The sequence below is a fragment of the Cucurbita pepo genome, chromosome LG02 (assembly GCF_002806865.2).
Source record: "Cucurbita pepo subsp. pepo cultivar mu-cu-16 chromosome LG02, ASM280686v2, whole genome shotgun sequence".
NCBI classification, from domain to species: Eukaryota; Viridiplantae; Streptophyta; class Magnoliopsida; order Cucurbitales; family Cucurbitaceae; genus Cucurbita; species Cucurbita pepo.
This window is the reverse complement of record NC_036639.1, coordinates 2,120,064-2,145,408: the sequence shown is the minus strand read 5'-3', so window position 1 is coordinate 2,145,408 and position 25,345 is coordinate 2,120,064. Positions and strand designations below refer to the sequence as shown.

Sequence of the window (25,345 nt, the reverse complement as noted above, 5' to 3'; positions counted from 1 at the left end):
GAGAGTGGGATAATTATAAGAATAATAATAAAGAAAAATAATAATAATGGTGGCGGAGTGGAGGAGCTGTTATTTGGATGTAATATTGGTTCCTTTGGGGTCATTGATAAGCTGTGGATATCATGCATGGCTTTGGCACCGAGTTCGGACTCAGCCTTTCACAACTCTCATTGGTATTAACACTAATGCTAGGCGTTTTTGGATCTCTACCATTTTACAGGTCTTTATCTCTTATCTCTTTCCTTTCTCTCTTTTTTAACTTTATATTAACTTCTTCCTCCTCTCTCGGTTCACGTTCGTCTGTTCTTGATAAAATTAGCCTTATGTTCTTAAGCTTGTTCCTGTTCGTTCGTTCGAGATGAGGAAGATAGCTCTCATTGATGAAAAAGAAGAAAACTCAATTTTTGTTGATTTGTGTTAGGATCTTATTGGTGAAATTAACTTTACGATCTTTAGCTTGTTCCTGTTCATCTGTTCGGGATGAAGTAGACAACTCTCGTAGATGAAAAGAAGAATACCCCATTTTGTTGATTCATGTTAGGGTCTTATTGGTAAAATTAACCTTACGATCTTTAGTTTGTTCCGGTTCATCTGTTTGGGATGACTTAAACAACTATCATAGATGAAGAGAAGAAGATAAACGACGGATTCCTTGATATTAAGGCGTCCAGACGATCAAAGAAGCTCTAATCTTTTATAAATAGATATGTATGATCAGATGGGTCACAGTCGATCAATTTGAGTTTCTGTGTATTCTTGGAATTAAAAAAAAAAAATAGTTTTTAAACGTTCAAATTATATATTAATAGTTATAAGCTTATAGCTAGAATTAGAGGTTTTTTAAAAAAATATAATTATTTTTGGGTTGAAAATTGGCAGGATAATGAGAAGAAGAACATCCTAGCCGTCCAATCACTGAGGAACACGATAATGGGATGCACCCTAATGGCCACCACTTCCATTCTTCTCTGTACGGGCTTAGCGGCAGTTCTCAGCAGTACGTACAGCATAAAAAAGCCTTTAAACGACGCCGTTTACGGGGCCCACGGCGAATTCATGTTAGCCCTTAAATACGTGACTTTGCTCACACTATTCCTCTTCTCCTTCTTCTGCCATTCCCTCTCCATCAGATTCATAAACCAGGTTAATATTCTGATCAACATTCCCGCCGGCGCCACCGCCGTCACTCCCGATTACATCTCCGATCTCCTCGACAAAGGCTTCCTTCTCAACACCGTCGGAAACCGCCTCTTCTACGGCGCCCTGCCGTTGCTTCTCTGGATTTTTGGCCCTGTTTTGGTCTTCGTTTGCTCTGTTTCCATGGTGCCTGTGCTTTACAATCTCGACATCGTTTGCTACGCCGCCGCCGCCGGGAAACGGAATACGCTCGCCGCCGGTGAAGCTAACGGTGATCTCAATAATGTTTAGGGCTTCGTAAATGGTTGATTTGATATATGTACGTAAATTGATCGGAGCGCTTAATTTAGGGCAAGCTGGCTGTCTCTCTTAGGCTTTGAAATAGACTTTTGACTGCGAATAATTGATGTGCCAAAATGTGTCTTATTTCATCCTCAACCCTTTCTGTAAAATTATTTTACTTTTGTGTATTTTAAGCTATTTTTCATTTTCTCAATAATTGATGTTGATAATTAATAGAATTTTAGAATTAATTTTAAGCTTAACAATTTAAATTGAAAAAAAAAAATAACTTTTTAATTATTTATTTATTTATGCCAATTCATCAAGTATCATATTATAAATCGTTTTTAAAATTCACGAGCATAAAGTGACGTAATTGAAAAATGTTAAAGCATGAAGAACTTTAAATTTTTTTACAAAAACTACTCAAATATTATAAATTAAATCACATGTTTTATAATTAATATGTTAATAATTCTGGTTCGCTTTTCTTTTCTAGTTCAAATATATGAGGTAGAAGTCTAAACTATTTTTTATCTTTGGATCGATACATTATTTAGTCGCATGATTTATCAATTTCTTATCAATATCTTATTATTCATATAATTACCATAGACTTAGGTGTCGTTTTAATTAATGTCAATTATAAACAAAATCAACCAAATATTTGTATTCCTTAGATAATGGAATAATACTTAACATAATTTAAATATGTCAAATAGTTCCTAGTATATTTATAGGGATTGATTTGATCCTTAATCTTTGAAATTTTTGAAATTCTCGTAGTTATCCTTGATGTATTAGAGGTTCTCAATATAATCATTTCCTAATAAAAAGTATATATATTATTAAAATATTATTTTATTAGTAAATTTTTATCATAATTTTATTTGACGCAAAACTTTATTTAGATCGTCAAAATTTGATCTACAAATTAAAAAATATATATATTTTAAGTTCGGACACATGACCAACTTTCTATTATTTATTATATGGAAGGGTTTACTTGAACATTTTTAATATATTAAGAATAAAGTTTAAATCGATAATATCTAAAAGAAAATAATGTCTCTAATTTATATGAATAAAATATTTTCCTAATTAATGTTAAAGTGGTCTTGTTTATAAACAATTAAAATTATGTTTTCTTAATTAGGAAAAAATATTAAGGAAAATTAATAAAACCAATTTTAGGAGAAAATAAACATATTCCTACGGGCTATAAGTTGTGAAGTCTTATGCACATAAATAAATAAATAAATAAATCTCATTTTAGTCTTCTCTGAATATAATAAGAAAAATGAAGAAAAAAAATTCTAAGTGAAAAACAAAAAAATAACAACAATATTCCTTATGAAAANATAGTTATAAGCTTATAGCTAGAATTAGAGGTTTTTTAAAAAAATATAATTATTTTTGGGTTGAAAATTGGCAGGATAATGAGAAGAAGAACATCCTAGCCGTCCAATCACTGAGGAACACGATAATGGGATGCACCCTAATGGCCACCACTTCCATTCTTCTCTGTACGGGCTTAGCGGCAGTTCTCAGCAGTACGTACAGCATAAAAAAGCCTTTAAACGACGCCGTTTACGGGGCCCACGGCGAATTCATGTTAGCCCTTAAATACGTGACTTTGCTCACACTATTCCTCTTCTCCTTCTTCTGCCATTCCCTCTCCATCAGATTCATAAACCAGGTTAATATTCTGATCAACATTCCCGCCGGCGCCACCGCCGTCACTCCCGATTACATCTCCGATCTCCTCGACAAAGGCTTCCTTCTCAACACCGTCGGAAACCGCCTCTTCTACGGCGCCCTGCCGTTGCTTCTCTGGATTTTTGGCCCTGTTTTGGTCTTCGTTTGCTCTGTTTCCATGGTGCCTGTGCTTTACAATCTCGACATCGTTTGCTACGCCGCCGCCGCCGGGAAACGGAATACGCTCGCCGCCGGTGAAGCTAACGGTGATCTCAATAATGTTTAGGGCTTCGTAAATGGTTGATTTGATATATGTACGTAAATTGATCGGAGCGCTTAATTTAGGGCAAGCTGGCTGTCTCTCTTAGGCTTTGAAATAGACTTTTGACTGCGAATAATTGATGTGCCAAAATGTGTCTTATTTCATCCTCAACCCTTTCTGTAAAATTATTTTACTTTTGTGTATTTTAAGCTATTTTTCATTTTCTCAATAATTGATGTTGATAATTAATAGAATTTTAGAATTAATTTTAAGCTTAACAATTTAAATTGAAAAAAAAAAATAACTTTTTAATTATTTATTTATTTATGCCAATTCATCAAGTATCATATTATAAATCGTTTTTAAAATTCACGAGCATAAAGTGACGTAATTGAAAAATGTTAAAGCATGAAGAACTTTAAATTTTTTTACAAAAACTACTCAAATATTATAAATTAAATCACATGTTTTATAATTAATATGTTAATAATTCTGGTTCGCTTTTCTTTTCTAGTTCAAATATATGAGGTAGAAGTCTAAACTATTTTTTATCTTTGGATCGATACATTATTTAGTCGCATGATTTATCAATTTCTTATCAATATCTTATTATTCATATAATTACCATAGACTTAGGTGTCGTTTTAATTAATGTCAATTATAAACAAAATCAACCAAATATTTGTATTCCTTAGATAATGGAATAATACTTAACATAATTTAAATATGTCAAATAGTTCCTAGTATATTTATAGGGATTGATTTGATCCTTAATCTTTGAAATTTTTGAAATTCTCGTAGTTATCCTTGATGTATTAGAGGTTCTCAATATAATCATTTCCTAATAAAAAGTATATATATTATTAAAATATTATTTTATTAGTAAATTTTTATCATAATTTTATTTGACGCAAAACTTTATTTAGATCGTCAAAATTTGATCTACAAATTAAAAAATATATATATTTTAANAGGAAAAAGGGAAGTGGCAGACACATCATCCAACAGCTTAAATGCAGTGTTTTGGTCGGACACGCCAACCAATCATACCTCCGCTTCACTTTTTTCACAGTTCTTTTTAATCAATTTCCACGTTCATAAAGAAAGTTTTTCTTCTTATTCTTTAGCAGTTTATTTTCACTTTTATGAAAATAATTAAAATGTAAAATTAAAAAAATATTATTTTATATATATATTTTTTTTTTCCTGTCAAGCAAAATATTTTTGTAATATTGAGAGTATTTTTGAAACTTTTAAAGCAATGTTTTTGTCCAAAATTTAACGGTAAAAATACTGTAGTATATTTTCTAGGACTTAACCTTTAAATTACAAGACCCGACACAAATTATAATGGTAGAATAAAAGCGTGGTGAGCTCATAACCTACATGTACGAGGATCGAAGCCGTAGCTGTGATAAAGAGAGGCTTTTCATTTGGGTATAACTTTTGACGAGCAACGTTAAGGGGCCTTTAGAGTGACAAAGAGATATCATTGAGTTCTCTAAGCTTAGTCTCTTCATTTTTGCCTTTCCCTTTTACTAAAGCCTCAACGCTATGGAATATTAAACACATTGGTGCAGTAGCCACACATGGATATTCCTTATCACAAACGTAATCGCTTTCTCAGAAAGCAATTCAACTATCGGGTGACTGAATTTCCATTTCTGTCTGAGGGAAAAAGAGAACCAAAAAACAAAACATAAAACAGAACAAAACAAAGGCATCTCTTACCATTAACTTAAAGGTGTGAGATCCCACCAGCTTTTTGTACATCAATCTTTGACCACCAACCTGAATAAGTTTTCCACCTGAAAGGTATGATTTATTTTGAAAATGACAATAATGTCATTCTTGTTTAATGTAATCATATCAAGTTACCAGCAGTAAATAATAGGATTTTTGAATTTGATCATATCATGATTATTGTTCCATATTGAAAGAGGTTGCTATAAGAGTTATATATTGTGTGGCTATGGAAAATTTTGTTGTTTCATCCTCAGTTAATCAAAGGAGTGGCCACCACGAGCGGGGAAAATTCGGCTGGTAACGGGATATTCAGCTCGGAACAAACGAACTGAACTATGCTGGCAGTAACACCCCCGAGAGACATTTTGTTGAGGTTCACGGAGATGGCAAAATTGTGATCAATATTACAAAAACCTGTGGATCCGCCCATTCCTGAATGGCCAAAACCAATAAAAGAACCTTCATCTGATCTCAACCTTGAGAATCCTAATCCAAACTTCCCATTTGGAATGGCGAAATTCTCATATTTGCCTATACCCAAAAAGGCATCATGAATTCTAGGGTCTTTGAACATTTTTCCTACGAACTTTTTTGCAGTGGTTCCATGCCTCGAGTCGGCTCTTGTGCTGGGATCATTGGCATTGCTACTGCTGCTGTTATCAAGGAGCCTAGTATAACCAGTATTGCTTGTATTCCTGAAGAGACCACCATTGGCGTCGGTTTCAGTAGAATTCAAGTTCTTTTGATGGTCATTATTTAAGTTGGCATGAATGTCCTTAGTTCTGGAAGCTTTTTGCTTCTTTGAATTCTCGGAGGGAAATTTAGGGATGTGAGGGTGGCTTCCAAGAGCTGGTTGGGAGGCTGAGGAATGCGGTGGTGGTATCACACCGCCACCAGCCAATGCTGCATAATAACGTGCCAGTGCGCGGGCCGAGCAATGTCCATTGGCAGCAGGTATAACGGCACGGCGAGTATTGAGCATATTAAATAGAGGTGCGAGAGTACTGGCAAGCTGCGCAATCATGGTTGGCTGGAAGGTGGAGGGCAATTCAGAAGGATCGATCCCAGAGATATTTTGTAGATCATTAAGATCTGGTGTTAGTGTTGCAAGACGAGATTCAACTCCTGGAGACAAGCAAAGAGTAATTAAAATAGCTCACCAAAATAACTTCCTCTTAAGAATGCAAAAAGATTGAGACAATGCAGTAAGGATTTACCGGGAGGGATTCCGATGTATAGCTCGCCTTGTATATGGAGCGGGTTAACTAATGCTTCTTCAAGAATCTCTTGGAATTTCTTCCCCGTTGCGTGCTGTTTTGTTTTAGCAGATTAAAATCAATGAGGCAAAAAATAAGCTATCTTAGGCTATATGCAAGTATCCAAGCCCATAAGCTATCTTAGTGTGCAGGTTCTGCTCTGTAATACCACAAACAAAATTATTGTCGATCCCGAGACCGTCAGCCAATGGGAACTTAATAAGACTATGCCAATGCTAGGACTCATGTTTGAACCTCCACCATGCAAAAGTCATGAAAGTAAATACAAGTGGTTAATATGTTGAACAAAACACATTACCTCAATGATTCCACCACATAGCCACCCATAGGATAGATAGTGATACACCTGCTCCTGGCCAGGTTCAGTCTCTGGCACTGATTTAGCCATGCAATTCAAACATTCGTCCCAGTCACAAATTAGCGAAGGATTTTCCCTAACATTGACCGTGGCATTATGCAGACCTGAAGTGTGGTTAAGCACTTGATAGACCTAGAAGTGAAAACCAAGAATGGAAAAATATCTTTAAATTCACTGACAACATAGCAAGCAACCTCTTGAGGGAGAGGGAGACTCTATACCTTTATTATATCTTTACCATTTGATCCAAATTCCGGCCAAATATTAGCAATATTTTCCTCAAACTTCAGTTTCCTTCAAGACAATTCATAAGAGGAAAGAAGTGGTTTCAATAAATGAAGGCACTACACAGCCATGACAGAAAAATATGCATAAAAAAATGACCGATATTGCTAAGGACGTAGTGCACTTTAACTTTGAAGGCACAACATGGACTTGTAAACCTTACTTCAACTTGCTAATATATGTTCTTACCCATTATCAACTAGCCAATGCAACATTCCAGCTGTGATGCCCTTTGTCACAGAGAACACTGGAAAAAGAGTGTCAGGTTGAACTGGACGAGGATCATATTTACCCATAACTCCAGCAGCAGTATCAATAATGACCTCTCCATCTTTGTAGGCACACACCTAACAGAATTGTGTAATAATTGAATAAGAGATGGATAGCAGTACAGCATGTGTGAGCGGCAGGTTTCAATTGCTATGTACAATAGATTATTAGTGTACTAATCTCGTAATCAACTGTTGCTTTGCCATAAAATGTTAGCTAACAAACCCAAAAGGAAAATATGGAAAACTTAATCGACTTATCTCGCAAAAGCGAAGATAAATAAGCTCAAGCAGTTACAAGTCTATAAATCCCAGTCTTCTACCACACATACATGTGTACGTGCAGGCATAGATACATACAACTATACATTTATAAGGAGTGTTAAAATCTGACTGATGGTCTAATTCTGAGAAAAGGAAGCAGCATACTACTGAATGATACTTCGGATAAATTTTTAGGATCCATAATCCGTGTTAGATTTTGAAAATTTTTCAATTCAAGCACAAAGCTGAATGGTAAGGGCTAATCTGAGCTGCATGCTATATCTGCTTTTGTATGTAATGAATGTAATAGGTCAGATGAAAAACATTGTAAAATCACATACAATAATTGATCAAAACATTGCAAATACGCAGTGACATTTTGCATTAATCTGCAGTTTGACATATTAGTATATATATTCAAGATGTGGTACATGCCTGGATTCCAAGTATTTTATTCTCATTCCCCAGCTTGATTAAGAGCTGTCTCAGCTTATCTTCCACATCAGAATGAATAGGTGTTCTCCAGATCCATTGATCATTTACATTTGGCTCCTTGCTAATGCTTCTGAAACATCCAATATTAAACAAGCGAGTGTATGATGATGCCCCATTAACACACAAAGGTCGAGAAAAAAACTCACGCTTGTAGAACATATTCAGCAAACGGTCTCATGATATCTAGATATACTGTGCGAACATCCATCAAGGAGGAAAGACCTGCACCAAGTCCCTAGAAAGTTTAGAAAATACAAATCAAATACTCTGTTGTAAGTTAAAACCATTTGAAGTTTAAAATGTAAATACCTCTTAGAAGATTAAGGACCCGTGCAAATATTATAATATCACTAGGAAATGCATCAACCTGGAAAAAAGATGGGCTCTCACCATAACCAAACACCGAGACAAGCATGATAGATAAATAATTAGAAGCTATATCAACTTACAGGATTAAAACGTTTAGCCTCCTTATGATTTAATTTCATTTTTTCTTGTATTTCCTTCAGATTCTTCGATCTTTGCTCTGCCGCAGCTTTGAAGGTTTCCTGTAAAATAACTGATGAAGTAAAAACATGAACCTAGTATATTCATAGGACTCATAATGAAAGATATCAGAGAATGAAAATTTGTATGAAACGTCCAAGAAAATCATGACTCTCAAGAGCTTGGCATGCACTTACATGTGATTCTTTTGCAGCAGTTGCTGCTCGAAAGAATACATTTGTCACCGCCATTGCTTGCTCTGGCACATCAAGATGCAACTTAAGTCCCATTTCAGCGAAGGAAGATAGAAGAGCAACGTGGTCACCCTATCAAAGAATATGTTTACAAGTCATTTCCACCTTCAATGAAATGATGTGAATCAAAGGATCCATGAAGAACTACAAACCAGCTTTCTTACCATTAGCTGTCTTACAGTAACAATAGTAAACTCATACTACAAGTTTTTAACAAACTGCATCAAGTGGTAATTTATCAAACAAATAGACAAGGGAAAGCTAAGGAGTCTGAGCACACAAACAAACACAGATGTATTTTGAGTTGTCTTAGATGTTCATTAGGAGACAACTAGATAAAGACTGAATTAAAAAAACCAGGGAGGATGATATTCCCCTTTGTGTCTATAAGAAGGCCAAGCTATGTTATATATAATCATTATTGCAAGTAAATTGATTAAAAAAAAGTTAGCAAAACAAAACACTGTCTACATTTACTTACACATTAGAAGGGTAAAATGCAGACAGTTTACTATCAACGTTATGCAGTTCACTGTCAATGATAATGTTTTGAATATTCAATAAACTGTGTATTCATATTATCGAACATCGGTAAGTCTTCAATCTTGCAATGTGGCACTTAGAGAATGACATGCATCGAACTTTTAAATTGACAATTGTATTTAAGCTAAATCAAAGGATCAAATTCTAAAAATATGAATGTGAAGGAAATCGTATATATGAGGGTCTAATTTCAAAACTGCAGAAACTACACGTGGCTTTTATATTTTACCCAAATCATAATGTCATACAAACCTCTGCAGCTGCTAAAAACATCTTTGCCAGAGCTAGTTTCATGGTGCAAGGTAATTTCTTTGTAAGCCCAAAGTCGAGCAAAATTGGACGATGAGGAGGCTCCTTGCTGATGAGAAAATTCCCTGTACAAAGTACCGATAAGGCACAACTATTGTATTGGGATCGCACATCCCTAACATTTTCACAAGACCAGTTTTATGATTCTTTTAATTATCTAGCTTTCTGAATTTCTGAGGGTCTGGTTCAGAAATCGTGATTATAATTTTTTTTTCCATTTAAGGCAAAAAGCTAACAGAGACATTTCCATTTTTTTCATGCTTATAAGAAACATGCTCGAGTTTCTTATATTTGGTGTGCATAAGCTCGTGTGACATTAAAATGACTACACATAGATGAAAATGTACCAGGATGAGGGTCGCCATTGAAAAATCCATCAACATAAATTTGGTGTGCATAAGCTCGTGTGATTTCTTCAACAATTTTGTGTTTGTCAATACCATAAGCTTCCAGGTCAGCAGCGTCATTTAAGCGTATACCGTCCATATACTCTAAAATTAGAACTTTCTCTGTTGACTGCCATAGAAACCCACAGAACAACTGCTGACTATGCAAGCAACAAAATCTTATGCGTATGCAGAACCATGTAAGCAATAAATTTTCCATTCCAAATGCTGAGAAAATATACTAAACTTTAAGCATGTTGCTAAGTTATGAGCAAAGATCAATCCTTAAGATGATGACTTTGATTTTGTAGACTTGCTTGTCATAGATGTCTACGTATCCTTTAAAAAAATTTCATAAAAGCTAAGAACATAATTGGGAAGCCTTTAAAATGATTAATGTTTCCTGCCTACAACAATAAAATTTACATTTCTAATTTTCTTAAGTTCAACAATTGTAGGGATATGGGGTCGAATCATCAACTTTAGATATAGTAATAGGTGACTTATCTATTAAGCTATACTTAGACGGACAATTTTAGAAATCTTTATCTCAAATAAGCTGTCATTTTCGCAAAGTTCCTCAGTAGTTCTTTATCTCTTTTGAGTCTGTTCTACATGGTAGGAACAGATAATTATTAATCAACCATAGAGTTGCAAAATGCACTCCTTGTCGAGTCGTTGACTAAAAAAATACTTCATGCAAAGCACATCCAGCCACATTACACCTTAAGACAGATGAAATATTTTCATTTTCCATTTATGTTGGCCTCTAAATATTGTAACAAATAAAATTTTCCTACAAATTACTTTCAAGTAGTGCTACATCCGTACTTAAATCCATGATAATATTTTGATTCAATAGTATCTAGACATTTGAGAAAATATGATATTATAAGGCCGGAAAATTACCTGAATAACTTCCGGTATAGAAACATTCACAGTCCCGAGGACTTCATTGCCATCCGATTCGTTTGTGCAGCCAAGATTTCTAGATACTGTCCTGGTGTTCTCTACAAAATGAAATAAGAAAAGAGGAACAGGAAAAGATGCATTAGGTGGCATGAATTTTAAATGAATGTTATGGCCTGTAATTGCAGAGATGCACTGAAGTAAACTAAGATAATGAGTTTGGCCAATTAGGCATTTATGTTTATTGCCCCATTTCACCAAACAATATAACATGCATGGCTAGGTGCCAAACAATAAGTTGAATTCAGGGGTATTGTTGGTAACATGCTTTTGTCCTTCACTCGGCAACAATAGTTGAAATGTCTTTTAAAGTAAGTTCAGAAAAGACGTACCAGCTTCAAGATTGAAATCAAGTTCTTTGGGAGCTTCTCGGCACCATTCATCTATAATGGGATTAAAGTCATACTGCGGCTCTGCCCAGCCTATCCAATCAACAACCGCCTTTGCATTCTTCAGGTCCTGAAACAGCCATCATATGCTTACCAATCAGGCAGAGGGTTTATCAAATGTCTTGATCAAAAGTCTTCAAATCTATAGAGCATGTTAAACCTCTAATATAACTGCCTTTACGCCCTCGTGTTGCACTTTGATAACCACCTCCCTTCCATCAAGCAACGTTGCTCGGTGCACTTGGGCTATCTGACAGAACCAAATGCAATAAAATAAGGGAATTTTCAAACATGCAAATCCTACACTTGAAATAAAATATCTACTGAATGTGAACCTGCTCTAGTGATTCATCTGTACCCTACAACTGTCTATGGTAAGAGGATCTTACAGATGCAGTTGCTAAGGGCGCTTCCACAAAGTTTGTAAACAAATCACTGATTGGTTTCCCCAACTCTTTCTGTATGGTCTGACGAACCTGTCATGAAACACAAGTATCAAGGATATGCCAATTAGAAATCTGAGAAATAATGCTATAAGCTTCTGAAGTTCAGCATGCCAAACAAAACATGGCGAGTAGTAAAAGAAATTGAAGAAGACACCAACTTCCTCACCATCTCATGATAAGAAACTGCACAATTTCATCCAGGATTGGAAATGTTCGAAGATTTTTAGTCCAAAAAGATTTATAAGGCAGGAAAACGTACATCACTAATCAACCAAAAGAGAAACAGGGCATGTTTAACTGAGAAATGTGATTAGAATGAGCATGATAGCTATCAGAGGCCTGTCTCATTGATGATCCATTAATTAGTTTTCTGTCACGAAAATAAAAGAAACATAAAAGATAACCTCTTGTAAAGGACGAGGAGGAAGAGAGTCCTGTAACTGTTTGAGGAGGCGTATGTAGGCATCAGGTATAACATCTGCTCGAGTAGATAAATACTGTCCAAATTTCACCCACAAACCTTCCAACTCTATAATCAAACTCAACGAGCGCTTTGCATTACGTTCATGTGCCTTTTCCCATAAGGCTGATCTTTTAGACTTGCTAATCCACTTCTCTCTTTGTTCTAATGCCTTCAAAAACCCCCACAAATACTAAATTAACTTAATTCTTATGCATAAAAATTAAATAAATAAAGGTATATGAACTGGTTTCTTGCGCGTAAACAGGAATCAGGGAACTTTACCTTATAATCCAGGTATATCACTAAAGCCAGGGTGAACACTCTCATTCTTCTTCTGTATATGCTGCCCCATGCCATCTGAGAAAAATAAAGCTGGAGAAGACAACAATTGCTTTAGTTCGCACTTTCTTTGAAAGACGATAGAACTTTACGCTGAAATCCCTTTAATAAGTGAATTTGTGTTGCAGTCAGCAGGCTAATTAGAAAATGATCCTTGCAATTTAAAATTGGCGAGCCTGAAAAAAGTTCGTCTATAATCCTTCATCGCCCATTTCTATGGAAATTCGTGTTCATCGTTAGTTTCTCATCCGGTAGCGTCAAAGTCAATTGCAGAAGCTTAATCCTCTAAGCGGCGAACAAATTAAGAAACTGGAATGGATGATTACACTACACCATTCATTGCAGGATAAGTTGAGCCACCTTGTCTTCTCCAATTTCAACTATATTAAACACCGCTCATCACATTTTACGTAACGACTTTACACATACACATTTCAGATAACTATGAACTTCCTAGAAATCATCAACTTCAACAAACAAAATAGATTTGGAGAATATTTACAATAGAATCACTTCCGCGACAATAGAAATTTCGGTAATCACAAGATAACAGCCGTATACGTAAAATAAAATCAATGCAATTCATGAACACGATAATCATTACAATTCCAGCTTCATTATAATGCCTAAACTCATAAAAAAAACAGCAAAGATTCCTTCACCAACCTGAGAAATGAAATGATTCGAACCTTCCGAGGATGAAATTAATCCGATAAACAAACGGGAAGGCTGAAAATCCCGAAACGCGACTCCTCGAAAAGGAAGAACAATGGAAAACCAAACGAGAAAATAGCGATCGAAATTTCACAATTCGATCAGAATTTTGCCGTTTTCAATTGTTCGGTGATGAGGTTTGCAATCTGATCACGTAACTTTTAGAAACTTTGATAAATTTATGGGAACATTTTGCCGCGGTTAAGACCAAATAAATGGACACGTCGACTGCTGGTTTCCATGTGGCTGCTTACGTGGATTTTTTTGTGCCCCCAATGGGTACATGCAGTGTGAATACAGTTACGTGGAAAAAACTGCAAATGCTACGTCGACCGTCCCTTTGCCGTACGATTGGAACCATTCGTATTTCGATGAAAATTAATTTTAATCTCACTCCTAAATTTTAAAGCTTATTTTCTATATTATTTTCCAAAATATAAAATATTCAAATTAAACCATAACTAAAATAGTTTTTTTTTTTTTTTTTAGTTTATGAATTAAAATAAATATTTTAAAATCTAACCAATAAATATTTAGATTAAATTATATGTATAAATAAATAATTAAAGTTAAGGTTCCTCTCCATGATTGTTGGGGTGAGTCCACATTGGCTAATTTAGGAAATTATCATGAGTTTATAAGTAAATAATACTATTTTCATTGATATGAGGCATTTTTGGGAAGCACAAAGCAAAGCCATGAGAGCTGATGCTCAAAGTGGACAATATCATATCATTGTGAAGAGTCGTGATTCAAAGAATTGTGACCTTCGAAGGTGTAGTAAAAAATGACTGGAGTGTAGAACAAAGGGTGTACTTTGTTCAAGGGCTCTAGAGAACGGAGTCGAGCCTCATACAAGCTCAGTAATAAGACCTTCGAAGGTGCAGTCAAAAGTGACTGGAGTGACGAACAAAGGGTGTACTTTGTTCAAGGGCTCCAGAGAACGAAGTCGAGGCTCATACAAGCTCAGTAATAACTGACATATAGTTTTTAAGAAGAGTCTCATACTACCAAACGTCGTTAAAAGTAGTAATTAGAATGTAATCTCTGTCTCCGACTCTATTTAGGTAACGAAGAGCAATTTTTTCCCACTATCTCTCCATTCCCGAGCATCGCACCCCATTTGAGGTGGGTCATCGAACCTCCATGTTAAATAGATATATCTACTATCGAGTTATATTAGATAAATTTATTGTAGTATAACTAAAAAACCAAAATTTAAAAATGCTAAACTTAGGACAACAAATAAAATTAATTATATTTTATTTTAAACTTTATTATAATATTGAAAAAGGAATAATATATATATATATATATATATATATATATATATATTTTAATAGATAGTACAAAACTAAATGGTAGAGTTTAATTTATATAGAAAAATATTAAAATCCATAATAATTAAAAAATAGGAAATAATTAATTAAAAGCTTTGAATATACGAGAGGTTTGAAAAGGCAAGAAGGATTAAAATAAATAAATAAATAAATAAATAAATAAAGTAATTTTAGTTTATTGACAAATGTCGCGTGGAACTGACCGCAACAAAATAAAAGTCGATCGCATGGTTTAGTTTTCAAGTTTCAACTTTGAAGAGTTTGTTCATCGTCTGCCCCTTCCTCTGGAGTTTCTGTGCCGAGATTGGAGCCACCATGGCGATCTCAAAGCTCGCCACACTATTAATTTTTCTAGCCCTAGTTTTCACGCACGGCTGCGCCGATGTATCGGTTGATGGAGAAGTGGAAAATATAGTTGAAGTCGTTAGATCGGATGATTCCGATCTTTCTATTTTGAAGATCGAACTGCAAGAGCTTAAGTCCAAGATCCAAACGCTTGGTTAGATATCGATTATCCTTGGCTCTAGATATCGTCTCTCATCAGTTCTAATTGTTTTGTTTGATTTCGGGGAAGCATTAGCTTAGAAAAAGGGGGTGGGAAATCTAATTGCATGGGGAATTTGACCAGTTCTTACGAGTATACTTTTAATATTAGTGGATCGACAATTTGATATAATCTCGAATGGGCCAGATTAAAAACGGCATTGCGATTTTCATTATTCTTTACCAGAAAGCTAGATTTATCGTGAAGTTTTTTTTTTCTTCAAGTTTTCAATAGTAAGGTATGGGAATTTTAGAATTTTCTGGTTTATCATCGTGCGGTGTTCTATTCTATTTTACCTAGAAAACTGGGTTCCATTTCGTTTTAATTACCTGCATGCCGGAGGTTAGCGACTGTTTGTTGGATTGATAATTAATTTGGGAATAAAAATAGAATATCGAATTGTACGTTAATTTTCACACTGGTAAGTATCAAACAATGCACTGGATGATGGATGAATATTGCTTTTTCATACTTTTTCTTAACTTTTCGGGGAGACTTCTCAATTTCTAAATTGGTGTCCTGTTGTTTCTTTTTTGGTGCCAACGCTTGACTTTACCCGGCTTTACCCAATGCTGAAGAATCCAACCTTGATGAAAAAAACCAAGAATTGAAGAGGAAGGATGAGGTATTAGCTCAGAAGGAAAAGATCATTAGCGCCAAGCTAGATAGCATTTCATTGCTTGAAAGCGAGATTGCTTCTCTCCAGGTTTGTGGCAGCAGCAGTTTAGGCTTTTACCATGTCTTTAAGGATGGTGAAATTCTCATCTATCGATACATCATTGATCTTTCTGCTATAATTGTCTCTAAAAAACCATATTTGATGCTTCACTCATATGCTGAAAATTTTTAGTCTATTATTGTGCTAAGAAAAAAGAGAAACTAGACGCTGAGGAGCAGGTTGGGAAGGCGTATGCACGTGCTCATGAATTAGAAAGACAGGCAAGAAATGAAATGCAATACTTTTTTATTTTTTATTTTTAAAGTCGCTGTCTTCCTTTTTTTATGATTTACCACCCTTATGCAGGTTGATGATCTCAAAAGGCAATCGGAGATACTGAACGGGGAGAAAGAATCCTGGGAAACTCTAGCAAATGAAGCCGAGAAGAAAACGAATGACGCCAGTTTAAAATTGAAGAATGTAAGAAATTATTTCACTAGTTTCTTCTCCTACACTGCTGGTCTTTCAGGTTGATGGTTTTCTTATTGCTTCAATACGTAGCATCATGATAATAATTTTATTTGGCATGTTTTTGACTGTAACAGTTCCAGAAGATTCATGAAGAACAGAAGACTAGAATTCGTGTAACTGAACAGGCTCTTGAAGTGTCTAAGGTACTTCATAATGCATCTGAATGTTATTAATCTAGACTCCTGATAGTGCTATTTTGTTACACATATTTATTTTTAATTTTAATTGTAGGAAGAGATGATGAAGGCAAAGTTTGAGGCTGCTTCGAAAATTAAAGAATTGACAGAGGTAATGTGTTTGGATAATGTAGAGTGGTGAATGTTATTTTAGATAAAGTTCCAGTTGTGAGGGTGACGCTAACTTTTATTTCGCCATCAGGTTCATGGTGCGTGGCTGCCGCCTTGGCTTGCTACACATTATGGCCATTTTCAGGTAATGCTCTAGTATTTTGCCCCACACCCTAACTTTTATTCCTCTTTATTCTGAAGCTTTATCTCTTTGCAGTTTTTTATCACAACACGCTGGAATGAGCATGCAAAACCTGCAATTGATGTAGTAATTGAGAAGGTACTATTATATAACTTCACTTCCTGCTAATTATTTTGTGAAGAAAAAAAATGAACCGGTGGCATTCTTTCTTTCTTTCCCCTTCGCTTCTTTTTGTTCTTTAAATTCACTGGGTCGGGGTCAAGTTTTAGAATCAGATTATGTCTTCTGGCCCCTGGGATCTTTATGAGTTGAGATAGTTAGTGCTTATCGAGACTGTAAATAAATTGAATTTGTTGGTTGGTTGTGCTCCTCCTTTTTTTTCTTTCTTTTCACACACACACACACACACACACACACATATATATATTGTTACTAGTAAGCCTATATTTATTTTCAGGCTATTGTATGCTCTAGTGAATTAATCAACTACTCATGTTTTCAATTTTCTGCAGGCTTTGGATAAGGCAGCACAAGCAGAAAAATGGGCTGAACCCCATGTTAAAACAGTGAAAGCAGTAAGCTTTAAGTTTTTATTTTCTATTTTTTGTGCTTTGATCTCTTAGAAATTGAAAATTTGACCCGGTATCTCGATAATGACGGTCTGTACTTCGATTCTCTAGTATCGTAATTCAATAGTTCAGCACCTAAAAGTTCTTATATTCTACTATACACGATCGTATTATGCAATATTGTTGCTTCTCATTCTTTACTAAGGTTCTTTCCTTCCATGATGCTCAATCTAGAGAGAGCTCTGTAATAATCAGAAAGCACTTCAACACTCCATGACATTGCTTGCAGAAATATATCCCGGCTGTGAAGGAAAGATGGTTGGTTGTAAAAACAAATGTTAAACCACATGTCGAGACTTTAACCACAAAAACTGTTGAATTTTACAAGACGTCAAAGAGTGTGATAACTCCTTATGCAGTTAAATCAAAAGAAGCTATTGGTCCGTACTATCTGGTATGTTGTCTATACTGTATTCACTTTTTTCCCTAAATAAAAATAGCTACCATTCACTAGAGAACGTTTCTCTCCTCTCTCTCGTTTGGTGACAGGAAGTTAAGAAGTTCAGCAAGCCATATGTTGATCAGGTAGCTACTGTTACAAAACCTCATGTTGAAAAGGTTAGGGTGGTATTGAAGCCCTATACGAAGAAATTAGTTCATGCATCTGGAAAATTTCTAGAATCTGCGGCTGTATACCATCAAAAGGTACATTTCATGCATTCTTCTCCTCTTTACAAATTGTATATGATTGTAGTAGCTGATTTGCTTGCTTGCTATGAAGCACGGACACGGATACGTCTGGACACATGTTCGACACGCCAAACTATCTGTCCATGTTTATTTATTCTTTTTTAGTTTCAGACATGGTGGACACTTGTTGGACATGCTGGGATAAATTTTTAACAAAAAGAGACCCATCCTATTTATTTTTAGCCTAAGTTTGAATCTCCTTCTAAGTTTAATTTGTAATCAATATAAAGCATTAAGAACACATAAAACCAAAAACCCTCTCTATTTTCAGATCACGAAAAAGCAACAACCACCATACCACCAGCCTTGTTTTGTTCATGCCCACTCACTGCAAAAAAATTTGTGCTTTTTAGTAGAGTACCTTTGATATTTTTATGTTAAATTCACATATATCATAAAAGAAAAAAAAAGTATCCCCAATGTGTCTGTGTCCTAGTTTTTTTAGAAATTGACGTATCGCCCTGGCCCTGGCTCATGTCTGTGTTCATGCTTCTTAGCTGGCTTGTGTACGTTAAAGTGCCTGTGTTATTGTCTGGTATGTATTCTATCCCTTGAGTCTCTGAGTTGTGTTTCCACTCCTAGTCCTTCTTGCTACCGCTACTAAGGTTTTGTTCGATTGTTTTATGGTTGGTGAGGAACTATGGAACGAAACTGATATGGAATAAAAGATTTGCCCATATTTTCTAGACATTTACCTTTCCTTCCATTCCATCATCTAGACTAACTGTCAGCTACAATATATTATCATCAGTTGTTGAATTGCTCGAAGTGTTCAGCTGGAAATATAGAATCTCCCCTCTTAACATGTTGATTGTGATTCGTTCAAATTAGACTGGGCAATCTGTTCAACCATATTTATCCTTTTCTTGAGAGGAAATAAGAACTATTTTTTAAGTGAGCTATTATTTGGTTTTTTAAGGTTCAAGGTACTGTTAAAGAGACTCTTCATAAACACGAATTGATCAGGCCCCTCGCAACTAGAGAGTTGGAATGGTTTGCGGTATGCATTTTATGTTCCTCAACATGACAGTTTTTCATTTTTTCCTCCCAAACCTCTCTATACTTCTCACATTGAATTCCAATGAAAATGCTGCAGGCTTCTGCTATATTGGCTCTTCCTATTATTTTGCTGTTCAACATATGCTCTGCCATTTTCTGGTCAGTATTATACATACAGTTTTATGTCAACACAAGTGCAGCTGCTCGTCTTCCATTGATTCAGTTCTTTCTCACGTGTGTAATACTGAAGTTTTCTGATCACTTGCAGGAAAAAACCAAAGAAACCTGCTCGAAACGCAAACGTCCACCATGCACGTCGTAAGGGTAAAAGAGGACATCCTGACAAGTAGAAGAGCGTCGTTGCTAAATTTTAAAGTAAATGTTCTCCATGTAGCACAACCTTAGTCATCTGAATCTGTTTGTTTGGCCCTCGATTGTTTGCCGATGCCATTCGAACGGGCAGCTATGGTGGTTCTTGAGTGCCACCTTGGCCATAAACTAATAATTATTTAAAATTTTCTTTTAAAAAGTCCTGCAGCATATTCTTTCATCTTTTGTGATAGCATTTTAGACTCCTTAGGTTATCATGAGATAGTCAGAGCCTATAGCCCATACAAGTTGATGTAGGATAGTATGTTGCGTAATTTTATTCGAGTCGTTTTCATTTTTCTCCCAACAACGAACTCTTAGATTAAACACATGTAACATTATTTCCCTATATGAAAAATTGCACTTATTTTGATTCCCGTTCCATATCTTTGATCTATAAGGTTATTTCGCTGGCTTCTTTTTTTTCCCTTTTCCTTTCTAATTGTCAGATTGATAGATTTGCTAAACTGTCAATTTCTGTTGTCGAACTAGAGCATACGGTTAAAACATCATATCTTCGATCAAAACGCTTAAAAATCATATCCTCACTACCCAAGAGCGTTAATATGGCTGAAACTTTTTTGTTTTTCATATTTTTGTTCAAACCCTGTTCTTCATGCTCGAAACAAAGAAAAGCCCTGTATAGATTTAATATAATACGAAATAAAACTTTGAATAATGTAGTCAAGGATAATTTTGTAAAAGAGAACATTTTGCCCTAAAGGCTTTCACATTTGAAGTTGTATGTGTATTAAGTTTTTAGATTCTAAACCTTGTCTCTAAAAACTCAGGTCAAAAGTACATTAAATGTTCAATTCAACCAAGCTTCCGAACATACACAAACACCAAAAAAATACCAAGTGGAACTTCTAAAAAGAATCCCATCTGCCAAAATTTCTAATTATATCTAAACCTTAATCAAAAGGGTGGCAGAAAATATAATAAAAATAATTCCAGAGAAACTTAATTTTTCTACCTCAAGGTAAAACTCTAAATAAAGATGATTTAAAACCGCTTTACTTGATGTCTCTTACTCTATACAGTAACAACAAATTGTGCACCAAAACTAGTTAGGTGTTAATTATCATCAAAACCTACAGAGAAGCCCATGGATAAATAGTGACCCTCTCAAATACTTACTTCCGGTTCAATGTTTAGAACAAATACTTCGAAGGATGCAAGATTCATCTAAACTCACCCATTATAGAGGCATCGGTATAGATCATCAACCATGTCTCCACATGCAGCTGTCTTTTGATTCCAAAGCCTCAGAATTTACCAAAAAGTTTCATCTTATCAAGTTCCTCCAAAAGCTAGGACCCTCGTCTAACCGACTTCCTCTCATCTCTGCCAGAAGATGATCATATCAATTCACTCATTCAACGAACACAGAACCGGGCATAATATATAGAAACAGTGTCTTTTGGTTCAACGAAAACAGCTAATTTTCAAGAAAAAGTTGACATTTGAATAAGATGGAGAGGTTTACCAATGTACAATTTCCAATTAATCCACTTTGATAACTTGCAAGAGCAAGAAAATTTAAGTCTATCACCACTGGTACTTGCAAGAGTGAGGTACTCCCATGATTCAAAATGTGCTAGATCAAAAGGATTTCTCGCATGGTTGAAAATACTTGCCAAATATAGCATCGGTGAGGCCAACGGAGCTCATCTAAGTTTCAGCTTGCTCTTGAATTTTCTTAACTCCTCTTCTTGTTGCTAGAAGTAAATAGAGCCAAAATACAAGTTAAAAAGACAGCAAACCTAAAGATAACATTGCACCATTTAAGTTCAATAGAACGAAATCGACCTTGAATAACTTTTTCCAGGTGAGTTCTGATCTTTCTTGCAGTAAACACCATTCCATGGCCATATCATATTCTACCGTATTCGGCTGAGAACAATGCGAGGTTGATACAGCTTCTTTCTGGGCAGTAACCAAAAAGCACGGGAGAATGAATAGGGAGATAAGTGTAATCGGCTAGTTCAGAGAAAAAGGCGCGCATTACCATCTCACGTTGCATTAGATGCCTTAGCTTATCAATACTGTGATGCCCAAAATACGTTTGTTTCTTTAACTGGAGATGAGGAGTTGCAAAGCTACCAACAAGAGCACTGCAATTTTTTTTTAAGGAAAAATGTTAGCTGGGAAAATATATTCAGTGTGCATAGACCTTAGAAGTAGGCAGGGACTCGATTAGGGTGGGGTGGGGGTGAAACCTATTATCTTTAAACTTCTTTTATCTGCCAAAGCAAACATGTACAACTTCAAAATGTATGCACCAATATAGAAAGAAGGTGAATGGGAAAATTAAATGAAGCATGACAGAGAACTATCAAATTGTTACTGCCACTATGAAATTAGAAACTGTCAACCACCCATCTAATGGCACCTCAAAGCCCAAGAACTGGCATGTTAAACTAGTCAAGAGGGCCAAATGCTTCGCACAGAGGACCCATGGAATAAAATAGATGAACTGAAAGTAACAGCACTAGAGACTACACTGAATGCAAACTTACTTCCCATTAGCAAGTAATAAGCAACCTTCATCTAGTTTTCTAACCACTTTCTCTGCTGCTTCCTTAGTTTTAAATACAACATAAGCTTGACCTGCAAAATAATATGGGCAAAAGAATTCTCAAAGAACTAATAACAACGATAGAATTTGGAAAGCAATCAGACATTTCATCATGATAATATGGAACAGGAGTTGGGAAAACATCCTAAACTCACACCTATGTGAGGCATAGAATTTGCAGTACGCTGAATCATCTTAGCAGTGCAACTCTCGTTGAAGGCATGCCAGACAATATCCTGGAATATTGTACAGGAAATAAAAGGAAGGACAATCTGACTTAGTTGTATGATCCCATATAGAATAATTGGTTAAATTATAGAAAAAAACCCTTAGATCTTTCAAAAACATTGGATGGAAAATGTTCAATAATACCACTAAACTTCCAAAAGTTTAAAAAATACTCCGACCTTTCAAAAAAGTTTGAAAATACCCTTTCTTGGATGGAAGATGGTCATTTAAATAATACCCTTTACCTTTAAAAAACATTGAAATACTCTGAAAAATGTTTCATCTTCTTCCTCTCTAGGCAGATTCTTACTCTATGAAAATTAATGAGAATGAACAAATAATTAGCATTTAAAAAGTTGTAGTAATAATTTGACTAAATAAGTTCAAAACCCCAAAACCCAAAATCCATAACCATAACCCTCCCTCTTCATAGACAAAAAAGAAGGCTAAATCGTTGTTGGGATGGGTTTGAAAACCTAAATGTGGGGATTCAGGTAGGGATTTGTTCAACTCTTTGAAGTACAAGGATACTTTATCATCATCTTACTTTGTGGAATTGAGTTCTCTCTTGAGTATGTTTAAAAGTCAGCTACTCTCACGGTTGAATTTGACATCAAATTGTGTACATAAAAAATAAATTATCGATGATCCACCTATTGCTTCCATCTAGAGGTTTGTTGTTTTTCATTGCACCAAAATTAACACTCAAATTTGAAGTTCATTTGTGACTATGTTTGCTTTAAATTTTTTATGTTCATTTGTGACTATGTTTGCTTTAAATTTTTGAAGCTCATTTGTGACTACGTTTGCTTTAAATTTTTGAAGTTCATTTGTGACTATGTTTGCACGTACTGTCCACAAGAATGGTGTTCAAGTTCACTAAATTACCACTAATATAATCACCTATTCTGTTCAGATAAAGAAATAGAAAGATGAATAAGATAAAAGATGGAGAACTATCAAAAGAGAGATATTAGAGAGTTGATTTCACCAATCAGGCCAATGATTCAATTAATTAAAAAAACAAGATTGACATCCAAGTTATCTACAAGTTAGGAAGACAGATGTAAAAACGGTCTCTTACAAGCACAATTAAATGTCAATGAGCTTAATAAACTTTAACGTTTTTCATCCAAAACTTAAAGATAAGGGTATTTTTTGACGTTTTGAAAGGTCAAGGGTATTGTGAAACTTTTAAAGTCAAGAGTATTGTTGAAACAAAACTATTGAAACAGTATTTTTGAAAATCGAAGGTATTTTTTGAACTTTTTAAATTTTCGGGTATTATTGAAACAGTACCCATAGTTTAGAGGTATTTTCTATCATTTTATTTGTGGTAATTAAACTAGTCTGGAAAAGAAAATAATAATACAATACAGTAGCACATCACATCAAATAATCAAAGCAAAGAAGCTATTATTACCTCCACTTCACCTGAAGTGTAAGCAGGATCAAAATTCTGAATTAGGACAAGTGTTCCTTGCTCATGCGCATTCTTCATTCTTTCTTCCCACGGCTGGCATAAAGATGATCAGTTTAATTGGTTAAGAATAATTACAATTAAACCTTAGAAGTTTAAGATAAGCTCGTCTCAAGGACTGACCATGTAAATGGGATCTTATTAGGTACAAAAATAGGAAACTTTTCATCAATATATTGAAAAGAGATGCCAAAATGAGAAGAAACCCTCATCCGAATTAATGGAAGATAAGAATAATTACCATCAAACCTTAGAAATATTAAGATAAGCGCATATCAAGAACTGAGCATGTAAAAAGGATTTTTTTAGGTACAGATATAGGAAACTATCCGTCAATATATCAAAAGAGATAAATGAGAAGAAAGCCTAAACTGAATTAATGGAAGCCTACAAAAGGCTCTTTTACTTGGCTGAAACATTTGGCTAGTTGTAAATACGAAAAAAAAAAGGTGTAGTTTGCATCATCGACCAATACGGGCTAAAAAAATTTATCCATGATAACTTCTTTTTGGATATGAAGCAGGTCCAGCCCCTTCTGTCAACACCTACTGGTTAAAGGTATATCCTGTCTCATTTTGAGATCCTAAGTCTTACTGCTCTATCCGGACTTTGATGGAGAGAATCTAGCCTACAATTTGAACGGAATTACTCTTAGTTCTTGTCACCTTTTCACAACCTTCAAATCACCTGTCTTCTTAAACTTCATTCTCCTTACTTTTCCAATAAAAAAGAAAAGGGAGTACAAGCCTAGAATCAAGGCTATTTAAACTCCCAAACTGGAAATAAATAGAATAAGTAAATGAATGAGTAGAAACAGCAGAAAAGACAAATGAATCCCTTGGAGTGACTTGTAGTTTAAAAAAGATTTATATAAAACCAAAGGACCTGACATTACAAATCTGAATAATAAAAATGATATTTTACCAAAGAGTGAAAGATTGACTTACAAGTCCCTTGAACCATCTGCTTCTATCCTGTCCAATCGATGAAAATCATAATGATCAGAACCTTAAAAACTATCTCAAATAGAATTATTGTATCAAAATACACAAGAAGACATATCAGGCCATTGTAAAAGGATCCATATTCCACTACAGTTTCCATACTAATATTGCAACATGAACATGAAGCTTTTGAGAATATGGATTGTATCATATAAACCATAAAATAAGTTGGAGAAGGGAGACCTTAGCATTAATTCCAGTCATTAAAAACAAATAATATGTACCGAAATGTGGTGCTTCAATGCATGAACAAAATGCTACTAATGCAAGCAACAAGAAACTGAATGAGGTAACTATCATGTGTGCCATTCCATATCACATATCGGCTAATTCTAGAGGTCAAAACCCAAAAGACCAAATGGATCATACTATTTAATGTACCCAATTTTTAATGATAAACTGATCTTCTTTCACAAGGGCATAAAAAAATAAATAAATAAAATAAAGTCCAATCACAAGCTAAGAAAAAAAAAAAAAAAAAAAAAAAAAAAA

The 25,345-nt window shown here is 34.9% G+C and overlaps 5 protein-coding genes across 10 annotated transcripts in view; 3 read left to right on the top strand and 2 right to left on the bottom strand.

The window, feature by feature from the left end:
* LOC111788274 lies at nucleotides 1–1,617 on the top strand. Its single transcript, XM_023668590.1, has 2 exons — nucleotides 1–220; nucleotides 880–1,617. The coding sequence occupies exons 1-2, from the start codon at nucleotides 47–49 to the stop codon at nucleotides 1,426–1,428; spliced, it is 723 nt and encodes a 240-aa protein (XP_023524358.1). The 5' UTR covers nucleotides 1–46; the 3' UTR covers nucleotides 1,429–1,617.
* Nucleotides 1,618–2,905: 1,288 nt separating this feature from the next.
* Nucleotides 2,906–3,403, top strand: LOC111787625. The gene has a single exon (XM_023667643.1). It carries the CDS (start codon nucleotides 2,906–2,908, stop codon nucleotides 3,401–3,403), a length of 498 nt encoding a protein of 165 aa, XP_023523411.1.
* Nucleotides 3,404–5,171: 1,768 nt separating this feature from the next.
* Nucleotides 5,172–13,524, bottom strand: LOC111788095. 3 transcript variants are annotated; one of them, XM_023668275.1, is made up of 19 exons: nucleotides 13,324–13,524; nucleotides 12,601–13,037; nucleotides 12,260–12,487; nucleotides 11,799–11,885; nucleotides 11,570–11,659; nucleotides 11,353–11,479; nucleotides 10,961–11,061; nucleotides 10,013–10,181; nucleotides 9,609–9,730; nucleotides 8,757–8,885; nucleotides 8,523–8,621; nucleotides 8,383–8,440; nucleotides 8,220–8,295; nucleotides 8,014–8,143; nucleotides 7,235–7,392; nucleotides 6,982–7,054; nucleotides 6,701–6,892; nucleotides 6,343–6,436; nucleotides 5,172–6,250 (listed from the first exon to the last, which is right to left on the bottom strand). In XM_023668275.1, exons 2-19 carry the CDS (start codon nucleotides 12,673–12,675, stop codon nucleotides 5,376–5,378), a joined length of 2,883 nt encoding a protein of 960 aa, XP_023524043.1. In that variant the 5' UTR covers nucleotides 12,676–13,037; nucleotides 13,324–13,524; the 3' UTR covers nucleotides 5,172–5,375. The 3 variants fall into 3 exon arrangements, with proteins under 3 accessions (XP_023524043.1, XP_023524044.1, XP_023524045.1); XM_023668276.1 differs by having other exon boundaries at nucleotides 12,601–12,759; XM_023668277.1 differs by having other exon boundaries at nucleotides 12,601–12,690.
* Nucleotides 13,525–14,945: 1,421 nt separating this feature from the next.
* On the top strand, nucleotides 14,946–19,937 carry LOC111788181. Its single transcript, XM_023668433.1, has 14 exons — nucleotides 14,946–15,210; nucleotides 15,834–15,961; nucleotides 16,123–16,194; nucleotides 16,280–16,393; nucleotides 16,519–16,587; nucleotides 16,676–16,732; nucleotides 16,823–16,876; nucleotides 16,949–17,011; nucleotides 17,386–17,448; nucleotides 17,732–17,896; nucleotides 17,992–18,147; nucleotides 19,112–19,192; nucleotides 19,289–19,350; nucleotides 19,460–19,937. The coding sequence occupies exons 1-14, from the start codon at nucleotides 15,027–15,029 to the stop codon at nucleotides 19,539–19,541; spliced, it is 1,350 nt and encodes a 449-aa protein (XP_023524201.1). The 5' UTR covers nucleotides 14,946–15,026; the 3' UTR covers nucleotides 19,542–19,937.
* A 596-nt stretch (nucleotides 19,938–20,533) lies between these two features.
* Nucleotides 20,534–25,345, bottom strand: part of LOC111788138 (protein ANTI-SILENCING 1) — an 8,053-nt gene continuing 3,241 nt past the window's right edge. For 3 of the 4 annotated variants that reach the window (XM_023668357.1, XM_023668358.1, XM_023668359.1), the window contains exons 5-12: nucleotides 24,797–24,823; nucleotides 23,793–23,885; nucleotides 22,299–22,377; nucleotides 22,083–22,173; nucleotides 21,572–21,677; nucleotides 21,373–21,489; nucleotides 21,050–21,281; nucleotides 20,534–20,907 (exon numbers count right to left, since the gene is read on the bottom strand). In XM_023668357.1, the coding sequence (XP_023524125.1) occupies nucleotides 21,231–21,281; nucleotides 21,373–21,489; nucleotides 21,572–21,677; nucleotides 22,083–22,173; nucleotides 22,299–22,377; nucleotides 23,793–23,885; nucleotides 24,797–24,823 (564 nt within the window). In that variant the 3' untranslated portion in view covers nucleotides 20,534–20,907; nucleotides 21,050–21,230. Of the gene's footprint in view, nucleotides 20,908–21,049; nucleotides 21,282–21,372; nucleotides 21,490–21,566; nucleotides 21,678–22,082; nucleotides 22,174–22,298; nucleotides 22,378–23,792; nucleotides 23,886–24,796; nucleotides 24,824–25,345 lie in introns of all 4 variants that reach the window. The other variant, XM_023668360.1, reaches the window with a different exon arrangement.

Coding starts and splice junctions, on each gene's coding strand:
- LOC111788181 (XM_023668433.1), top strand. CDS start 15,027: ATGGCGATCTCAAAGCTCGCCACACTATTAATTTTTCTAGCCCTAGTT. Junction 16,733..16,822: donor AAATTAAAGAATTGACAGAG/GTAATGTGTTTG, acceptor TTTCGCCATCAG/GTTCATGGTGCGTGGCTGCC. Junction 17,449..17,731: donor ATGTTAAAACAGTGAAAGCA/GTAAGCTTTAAG, acceptor CATTGCTTGCAG/AAATATATCCCGGCTGTGAA.
- LOC111788095 (XM_023668275.1), bottom strand. CDS start 12,675: ATGGCATGGGGCAGCATATACAGAAGAAGAATGAGAGTGTTCACCCTG. Junction 11,660..11,798: donor CGCCCTTAGCAACTGCATCT/GTAAGATCCTCT, acceptor TGGTTCTGTCAG/ATAGCCCAAGTGCACCGAGC. Junction 7,055..7,234: donor CATTGGCTAGTTGATAATGG/GTAAGAACATAT, acceptor ATTGTCTTGAAG/GAAACTGAAGTTTGAGGAAA.
- LOC111788274 (XM_023668590.1), top strand. CDS start 47: ATGGTGGCGGAGTGGAGGAGCTGTTATTTGGATGTAATATTGGTTCCT. Junction 221..879: donor GGATCTCTACCATTTTACAG/GTCTTTATCTCT, acceptor GAAAATTGGCAG/GATAATGAGAAGAAGAACAT.
- LOC111787625 (XM_023667643.1), top strand. CDS start 2,906: ATGGGATGCACCCTAATGGCCACCACTTCCATTCTTCTCTGTACGGGC.